The sequence below is a fragment of the Urocitellus parryii genome, chromosome 5, assembly GCF_045843805.1.
Source record: "Urocitellus parryii isolate mUroPar1 chromosome 5, mUroPar1.hap1, whole genome shotgun sequence".
In the NCBI taxonomy this organism is placed as follows: domain Eukaryota; kingdom Metazoa; phylum Chordata; class Mammalia; order Rodentia; family Sciuridae; genus Urocitellus; species Urocitellus parryii.
In genome coordinates this window covers 61,256,221-61,266,594 of record NC_135535.1, presented here as the reverse complement: position 1 = coordinate 61,266,594, position 10,374 = coordinate 61,256,221, and the positions used below count along the sequence as shown (strand labels likewise).

Here is a 10,374-nt window from a genome sequence, read left to right as displayed (position 1 = left end):
CTGATTTTGATACTAAACACTCTATATCTGCATGCCTCAAGTCTTTGACCTAATACTTCTCAAGGCAACATGAAATATTTAACAAAATAGACCCAACTTCAAACCAGAAAATGAACTCTGTGTGTGTGTGTGTGTGTGTGTGTGTGTGTGTGCAGTACTGCTGGAAATTGAAACCAGGGGCAGTTTATCACTGAGTTATATCCCCATCCCCAGCCCTTTTTAAGTTTTTCTTTACAAGAGTTTTGAAACAGAGATTCACTAAGCTGCTAGGTCTGAGGTTAAACTTGGGATCCTCCTTCCTCAGCCTTCTAAATTGCTGGGATTACAGGTATGTGCCACCATACCAGTTTGAAAATGAACAAATTTAAGGACTACAAATTATTCAAATGCGTGAAGATTCAGAGGGAAAAGAGAAGGTATCCGATTCTTTTTTAAAAATATTTATTTGTTTTAGTTTTTAGGTGGATACAATATCTTTATTTTTTTTAAAATTTTCATGTGGTGTTGGGAATTGAACCCAGTGCCCCGCTTATGCCATGTGTATGCTTGAGCTGCACCCCCAGCCCTCTGATTCTTAATAATAAAAAAAAAATTAACAAAAACAGATATCCTGGAATGTAAAAAGTGTGGAGAGAGGGTAGATGGTATGAAGTGAGTCTGAAATGGTAGGAGGACAACAAGGCCCTTGCAAAAAAAAAAAAAAAATTTCTCCCAGAAAAGTAAGAAATTTAAGTATCTCAGATCCATTTTATATTTCAACTTATCCAGTTCCATCCTCACCTGTAAGATTTCATGTGGATCTTATTAGTGAAAATTTTGGGATAAAAGTGTTGCTAACAGAAGATACAAGTGACTTTGGTGCTCTTGATAACTCACTGTCCAGACTCTCATATTGTTTATATAGACCTTGAAGTTGTTAGAGAAGTGGGCTGTCCATTGAAAAGAAAACAAAAATAGATCCATATATCACAGAGGAATAAGTTCTGGGGCTGAGGGTGATGATCACTTATAGAGCACTTTCCTAGCATGTGTAAGATCCTAGGGTCTATCTCCAGCACTGCAAAAGAAAAAGAAAAAGAAAAGGTCTTGGTTGGATTAAAGGTATGGATGTCAAAACCTTTTGCACAGGAGTTTTAAATTTATATGAATATAAATTTTTATATAAATTTGAAGTATATATAAAAGGCTGTCATTAGAAAAATCTGTGGTTGACTGCCCAATCTTTTTTTAGTTAAACTACACTATAAAAAAGTCAAAACACAAGATGGGCTCTGAAAACATGTTGCAACAGATGAGATGCAACATTATACATTTATATCTTCTACTAATAAGACAGTAAGCTCAATAGAAATGAATACAAATGGCCAATTCATGGACAAGGAAAACAAATATTTAAAAATATTCAGTCTCTATTATTTGGAAAATGTACAGTTTTTTAAATATATAATACTCCTATACTAAACATTTATTTACCTTTTCTACTCTGCTAAACACTTTCATGCATCTCTCATTTAATTATTACAATATCCTATGAGTTAAAGCTACCAATCTTTTCATTTTATGCATAGGAAAACTGATAGTAAGAAAGGTCAAATAGTGGGGTTTGGTGGCGCAAGCTTAGGAGGCTGAAGCAGGAGGATTGTGACTTCAAAGCCAGCCAGCCTCAGCAAAAGTGAGGCTCTAGGCAACTCAGTGAGACCTTGTGTCAAAATAAAGTACAAAAAAGTGCTGGGGATGTGGCTCACTGGTTGAATGCCCCTGAGTTCAATCCTGGGTATACCTACCCACTCTCCTATTAAAAAACAAAAACAAAAATAAAAACAACAACAAAAGAAAACAGGTCAAATAAATTTTGGAAGTTTGCTAAGAAGTGAGGATGAGTTCTCTCTAGATAACTTGATAAGGAATAATATCCAGTAAACATTATAAACTAAAAAAAAAAAAAAAAACAAGAAAGTTGCAGAATATACTGTGTAGTAAAATTGCATCAGTTGTACGAAGAAAAAAATTTATGAGTGTAAATGTGGCTGTATTTTTAAGAGGATACAAAACCAAAATGGATAAAATATGTTTTATGTTGGTTAATTCATAGATTTGAAAGAAATGGAAGCTTTTTTGGAAATGTACTGACCATTCTATAGGTTACTTTATAGTATGGTGACACTTGATTGTCATAATTAATCATGTATTAGCTTTAACATTAAAAATTAAAAGCTAAATCTTGAAGTACTCTTCTGTTGTAGAAGGACATCATAACTTTATTTATGTATTTATTTCTGTGTGTGGCTCTGAGTATGGAATCCAGGGCCTCACACATGCTAGGCAAGCATTGTACCACTGAGCCCCAACCCCAGCCACACTCTTCTGATTTTTAAAGAATTTAAAATTCTTTCTTTAGTCATTCATTCTGCTCTATGCTGGCACAGATATATAAATGAATACAACAGGGGTACCATCCACTGTGGAGTTCCTTAGTCCTGGATTTAGCCAATCCCCAAGGAATTGAGAATACATTATCTCCTGAGTTTAGCCTAAGTCCATGTGCATATTAAGAAAAGTAGGTACAGCCAAAGGGAAACCAGGCTGGTTGTACCAGCTGACTAGAACTCTTTTGCTCTATGGCTTGACTCTCCAGAAAGGTACACAATGACACCACTTTATCTCCAGTTGAATGCTTCTGTTCTTCAATCTAGCCTCTCAAGGGGTCATACAGTTTACAGAGAAGGTAAAGTGGAGTTATTTTATGTGATACTCAATCTTTATCTTATGCAGAGAGCTTTGAAATGTTTTATCTTTATAGTATGTTGAAGCAGTAATCCGTGAAAATTTACATAGAGAACATTCAGGTTTGCAGGAGTAGGTTTTGGAGTTCAAGTCAGAGAAATGTTTCAATTTATGTGGAAACAGAGGATATAAAAGAGAAATTTATTTATTTAATTATTTATTTATTTATTTATTTCTTTATTGTTGGTCGTTCGAAACATTACATCTAACTTGATATATCATATTTCACAGTTTGATTAAAAAGGGTTATGAACTCCCATTTTTACCCTGTATACAGATTGCTGAATCACATCAGTTATATCAATTACATTTCCATTGATTTACATATTGCCATTCTAGTGTCTGATGAATTCTGCTCTCTATCCTAACCTCTACTATCCCCCCTCCCCTCCCCACCCCTCCCCTCTTCTCTCTCAACCCCCTCTACTGTAAAACATTTCTTCCACTTGTATTATTCTTCCCTTACCCCTCACTTCCTCTTGTATGTAATTTTGTATAACCCTGAGGATCACCTTCCCTTTCCATTTATTTTTTAACTTATACTTGAGGCTGACAGAAAACTTACATGATATTCAGCCTAAACTTTCTCTGTGTGAGAGGCTTTTGGGTAAAAGAGGAAAGGGTGAGCAAAAAACAAAACAAACAAAAACAAAACAAAAATAAAAACAAAACTGAAGTGTGTTATAAATGCATTAAATTTTGCATTTTAATAAAATCAAGACAAATTTGGATTTTGTTTCTGAATAGTATCATCAGACACATCAGAAAGTATGTTCCATATTTTTTAATAAATTTATTTTTTCTCTTGTATGAAAGCTTATTTTATTGAATTAAGTAACAAGGATGCTGAAATTACCACTTTAACGTAAATGTTATTATTAATTTTACATTTTAATATGTTTCAACCTTTGTTCACCACAATAATAATTTCTATGTTTAATTTGCTAGTTTTGATATATATTCATGACAAGTATATGCAAATTCCCAAGGGAAAAGAATACTGATTGTCAGAAAAATAAAATCGAAAGAAGAAAAAAATGCACAATATCAGCATTAATACTTATCACCTGCTCATTTGTCATATGTATGCTACAGAGAGAAAGAATTACAACAAATATATGAGAACTTTCATCACAGACATGATGCTGACTGCAACGGAGACAGAGAACAGGACAGATAGAAGTCCTATAGGTTATATTGTAGAGAGTGTGATTTCTATAAAGTAAATCCTAGAGAAAATTATATTTATTCTGATTGTTTAGCCTGCGGAGAGGAGGCAATGCCATATTTTGGAATCAGAAAACTCCTTAATATTTCTGTTGTCTCCTCAGGAAAGTTGAAGAGTAAAAGGACAAAGTTAATATAATAAAAATTTAAAACTCAGTTGCTAATTTAAATAAAGGGTATAAAATGATATAAAGCATTAGTAGATTGTAAATCTATGCATATTATTGAGCTCTACTTCTATGTTCACCAATTTCTCTGGCCTCTGTTTTTCTTCCCATAAATTTAAAACTTTGGTTTACAACCAAGGTAACTCTTGTTCTATATTTCTTTGATTGAAACTCATTTATTTCCATGGTTATGGGAATAAATGTTTAAAAGTAAATATATATATATATATATATATATATATATATATAGAGAGAGAGAGAGAGAGAGAGAGAGAGAGAGAGAGAATAAAAATAATTATAAAAGCTATTTAAGTTTAGTGACTGTGATTATGTCACCAATTCCCACCACCAATTTTCTAAGTTTATAAAAGTCATCAGAATCAACCCCAAAATTAAATAATTCAGGCCTAAAAGTACATAATCTTGGAAACTGGAAGACAGTGCCTCAATTGTCAAACTACAAATGTATTTGATAAATGTTATTGTAGAAATCAGTAATTCCAAGACATACTGCACATACAGAAAATTTGAAAATACTTTGAGGTTTGATGTAAATTTAGTGAGGAAGGGACTTAAAATATGTGATCCACATTTGATTTCAACTGAAGATATGTGTATATTTTCTGTATTAATAGGAATGAGTGAATATCACAAAATTCTTATAAGAAAAATGTCAATGGAGATATTAATATCCCATTTAAATTTTCAATACTCTAATGCCAAACTTTGCTATATATTTTCTTTGTTTTTCACCAATAGACTTTGTTGGAAGAAAAAACAATCAGAATGAGAAACCACACAATGATTAAAGAGTTTGTACTCTTGGGCATATCAGACAACCCAGATCTTCAGGTTGTAATTTTTATCTTTTTATTCATAACTTATTTATTAAGCATCACTGGAAACCTAACCATCATCTTTCTCACCTTGCTGGACTCACATCTAAAGACCCCTATGTATTTCTTCCTCCGGAATTTCTCCTTCTTGGAAATTGCATTCACCAGTGTTTCCATCCCAAGATTTTTGGGGTCAATAATTACTAAAGTCAAGACCATTTCCTATAACAACTGTTTAGCTCAATTATATTTCTTCATCTCCATGGGTGTGTCTGAATTTTTCCTTCTAACTGCTATGTCCTATGATCGCTATGTCGCCATCTGCAAGCCACTGCATTACAACACCATCATGAATAAGAAAGTCTGCTCCCTTCTTGTCTTTGGTTCATGGCTGGCAGGATTTCTGACCATTTTCCCACTACTTATGCTCTTTCTCAGGTTAGATTTCTGTGCTTCCAATGTCATCAATCACTTCTCTTGTGACTACTTCCCCATCTTGCAACTCTCGTGCTCAGATACATGGCTTTTAGAGAAAATTGGCTTTTACTTTGCCTTTGTTACTCTTCTCTTCACTTTGGCGTTGGTGATTCTGTCCTACATATGCATCATTAGCACCATTCTGAGAATCCCATCTGCCAGTCAGAGGAAAAAGGCTTTCTCCACTTGTTCCTCTCACATGATTGTCATCTCCATCTCTTATGGAAGCTGCATATTCATGTATGTCAAGCCTTCAGCAAAAGAAAGAGCATCACTGACCAAAGGAGTAGCTCTCCTCAACACTACTATTGCTCCCATGTTGAACCCTTTTATTTACACTTTGAGGAACAAGCAAGTAAAACAAAGCTTCAAACACTTGGTTTATAAGGTAGTATTTCATAGAAGCAAATGAAAGTATGTATTCAGCTGAATGAGTGCCACGGTGAAGATTCAACCAGGGAAATGAAACTTTACTCTCCCTTATCTTTCTGTATCCAAAGCCCAGCTACCTGCACTGCTGAACTCCTTGGCTTCAGCTTTCTTTTTAACCTGAAAGTGACCATGTTGTGTTGCCCTTTAAAGGTATCTGTACATTCCATGTAATCACTGATTTACAATCCTGACTGGAAAACCAGTGTTTATAGAACTGAAATCATTTTGCTAGTTATTCTTAATAAGGAAAATATAAAGTTTCTTTACTTTGTCACTACCATACAATTTCCTTTTTAAAATTACATGCACTTTGAAATAAAATAACGTCTACTGCAAACTATTCTGCATGGTGTTTGTGGTATCTGACCAATTCTTCCTAGTCTCCAATGGACTCGTATATTTTTTTTTCTATTTAGAAGTAATGGAAAACTCTCTATTTTCTTGTTTTGGTTAGAGTATGTATTCTATGTGGCTTTATATGTTCTCCTTGTTTATCTATATATTTGTTCTTTGAAATTATATATAAAGATGCATTTTTAGGTAACTGCCATTGCTTTTTTGCAACCTGAAAATCTGTTAAAAATTTCTTTAAAAAATTGCATTTATACTGACAGCACTATTTAAAGCCTTCTTTTGGACTAGGTATATCCTGTACCATGTCTTATTTATTCATCACAGCTATATGGCAAAATAGACATGGTTATGTATTCTGTTTTATAAATGGGTAAATTGATGCTTAAGTTGCATAAGTTCATTTTGCAAAAATAGCCAATATAAGAATCTCAAAATGCAAACAAACAAAAACACTAATCTTTGCTCCATTTACATATATATAAGTATATATATATATATATATGTAATATATATATATATGTAATATATATATATGTAATATATATATATATATATATATATATATATATACACACATTTGGTTTTTACTAAGGATCTGAATAAATCCTTAGTAAATTTAATAATCCTTAATACATTTTTTGATCACCTCATTTGGGCATGGTTACATAATTAGAGTTTGATCAAGGAAGACACTAACTCCAAATATTTTACTTAATATTTAAATTAAACACTAATCAATCAAAACAACAACAACAAACGTCTTCAACTGCAGTTCTGTTGAGCAAAAGAATGAGCATGAAAAAAGCTTCACAGTGTGAGCATTATTATGGTAGTAAAATTATTAAAGGAAGGCAGACTAATAATGGAAATAATGAAGGCCTTCAGTATAATGCAGTAGATTCCAAGTTTGAAACTTTTCATGGATCATTGGGTAGAAGTCTGCATTAGGAATTGTGATTGTGATTGGTTGCTATCTTTATCCCAGAAAATGACATCAAAGGACAAACATTTTTACACTTTGTATTGTTATTTGTTTGTTATTTTTTTCTCTGTCTTATTGGACACTGTTCCCCAAGCTGCCTTTTTAGAACTTTTAGAACTTTAATAGTAATGTTTTACGTTTATATTCCTTTGAGTTTTGTTTATATTTCTCTTCTGTCAATTTTCTTTCACTGAATTGGTACCTGGAGCCAGTGCTAGATAAAATGGATAAAAATACGAAGTAGTTTACATAGAAACCATGCCAAATCATTTTAAAGCACTTCTGTATCCAAAGCCCAGCTACCTGCACTGCTGAACTCCTTGGCTTCCGCTTTCTTTTTAACCTGAAAGTGACCATGTTGTGTTGCCCTTTAAAGCTATCTGTACATTCCATGTAATAAAAACATACTGTTTTATGTTATAATTTTGCTTCTTCCTCATAATTTATAGTCAGAGAAGTATAATTTCTCTCGATAAAATGGAAAAATGAAGGCAAAATTTTGTTGACAATATAAAAAATGACTTTTACTAAGTGACAGAAAACCTACAACAATTTAAAAGAAGCATACTAGTTCAGTGGAAGAAAGAGGGAGTATGTTTAGAAATACTGGTTTCCATGGATTACAATGAAGGGATTGTCTAATTTTTATTATTCCAGTCATTCTGGGTGTTAGTAAAAGTAGATGAAAAATCAGAGGTAAGTTGGATGTACGCAGGCAAGAGGGAGACATTCAAATCTCAGCATTGCTTCAATACTTAATAGCTTGACTTTCAACCAATGTTAAATAGATATGCTGGGTATATTTTGAAACTGGACATAATTAAAAGTCATATAAAATTGTTAGTATGTTTTGTATTATCTATTCATTTTATATTTTCTAAAATAAGGAAATTACTATTTATATCCCTGTATTTTTAATTGTATACCAATTTGTAGAATTGTTTTTAAGGCAATGGACTTTAATTGTAGGTATTGAATTCCACATTTGCTAGCTGTGTGAAGTGATGAAAGTTACAGTATCACTGAGTTTCAATGATTTAGAAATAGGAAGAACAATTTCACACTTATGTTATAAAGACTGAGATAAAATATAAAAGGTTTCAGTCACTGGAATAAACTTGTGTTTAGTAACCCACATCTACTCTTCATACCATTTCCAGAGTTGAGAATTAATTCTAAACAAAAGAAAAATAATTAACACAACTATTCTCAAAACCTAAAAGTCACATGATTTATTGAGTACACTTGTTTATATAATTTTATTCAATTCTCAAAAACACTCTTGAAATTCCATCTGCATTTTAGGCAGAGAGACTGAAACTTAATGAAATTAAATAATGTATCCAAAGTCACAAATCCATTACATTGCACATTTGTATTTTTTAATTTACATCAAATAGCTAAGCCCATACCTTATGGAATAAATAAAAAAATAATCATGTTTTGGTATGATAATTTCACTATTAATTCATTTATTATTCCTTTCTTGTTTAAATTATAGACAACTAGTTAATGGAATGAAAGTATAAACCCTTACAGATATGAATGTTAGTGTTTATGAAATTATCATCAAATGTGATTGATGATCTTTTAGTTCCTTTGATTTGTTTCTATGCACACTGGTATGGATGCAGAGTATTGAACCTTCCCATCATTATTGAAATTAATACATATAAATTACTCTTATTCCTATTGCTCTTTTAGGTAAAAGTCTTCTAAAATAATTGCGTGAAACTGTAAATATAAATGATCATAAAATAAGTCTTCTAACCAATCAGTCAACTCTCTTGAATAATCTTTGCTTTATTCATGCTGACAGACTTTCTCAAAGGAACCAACCCCCATGGCATGGCCCAGAGCCAGGAATGCCTGAGGAGTGTCAAAAGGGCATTTTATGTGGTTACAAAGCTGAGCTCGAGATTGCCCACATATTGAATTTAATGATTAGCCTGTTCTTTAATGTATTAACCTAGACTCTGAACAGATCTTAAAACTTATAAAGTAGAAAGAAGGTGCTTTTTGAAATTTTTCTAGTGATTTCTACTTAGGTTTAATTGAAGAAGAAAGAATTGAGCATACAGAATGTAAAAAACAAACAAATAAACAAAAAAACTAGATTCTCAAAGTTATTGCATTACTAAGGAAGATTTCCACCCAGTGCAACATAAAACATATTATGGTGGGAGAGGGGGAGAAAGAGACATAGATATTAGAAATCAAATGGAACCAAAGTCTCTCATCTCAGTTTCTAAGGAATATCCATTGATCCTTCAAACTTATTATATCTTTTAGTATAGTGTTTCTTTTTCACCTTGGACTTCAAATATATTGCCAAATCTTATGTGATTTGTTTAGGTGGTCATTAATATTCATTTGGGGGTAGGTATTTGGAAAGTACAAATTTTATTTAACAAGTAATAAATATTTCTAAAATTTTTCATTTTGAATGGCATAAGGAACCTGTCCCAGATTATTTGAAAAGAAAATAAGAATTAATTTTGCTAAAATGGGCAAAAGGAAATGAGATCTTAATATCTAAGATACATTCTTCCAGGAGAAAATATGAATCTGTAATAAATAACACACTGAAATGATGAGTTAAAGCTTTGCAGATATCCTCACAAACACATCCTGGGAATAGTTTAAGGCTGTAGGAATCATACATACATTATTCAATATTTAATTATTCTTTTAAAGGAGTATAGATACTCAATTTTAACAAGGTCATTTATGTTAGCAAATGAAAATAATCCATTGAACTTCCTTTCTTTGGTCTTTGGAAACTTTCTATAGAAATGTTCCTTGTTTTCATGATGCACTTATAAAGCCTTCTTTATTTTTTGATATTTTCCCTCAAATATAAGAAATTTCTTCAGAACTTCAATCAGTAACAAAAAAACAATGGTATTATTAATGTTAAAAAAATTGTTAGAATTAACAAAGATTAGGAAGGAAATTAGCCAATAAAGTTGCAAACAAGGTTAAAATAAATACAGTGCACTCATACATTTCCACTATGAAATGATAATATAAATATATTTTTAAAACTATGAGTTTCCAATATATGTATGTTATTACAAGAACTTTAAATTTGAGACTGACACCAAATTTGATC

General features: G+C 31.9%; 1 protein-coding gene across 1 annotated transcript; it reads left to right on the top strand.

The window, feature by feature from the left end:
• Nucleotides 1–4,964: 4,964 nt before the first annotated feature.
• LOC144255130 (olfactory receptor 6C3-like) lies at nt 4,965–5,903 on the top strand. Its single transcript, XM_077799198.1, has one exon. The coding sequence runs from the start codon at nt 4,965–4,967 to the stop codon at nt 5,901–5,903; it is 939 nt and encodes a 312-aa protein (XP_077655324.1).
• Nucleotides 5,904–10,374: the final 4,471 nt, after the last annotated feature.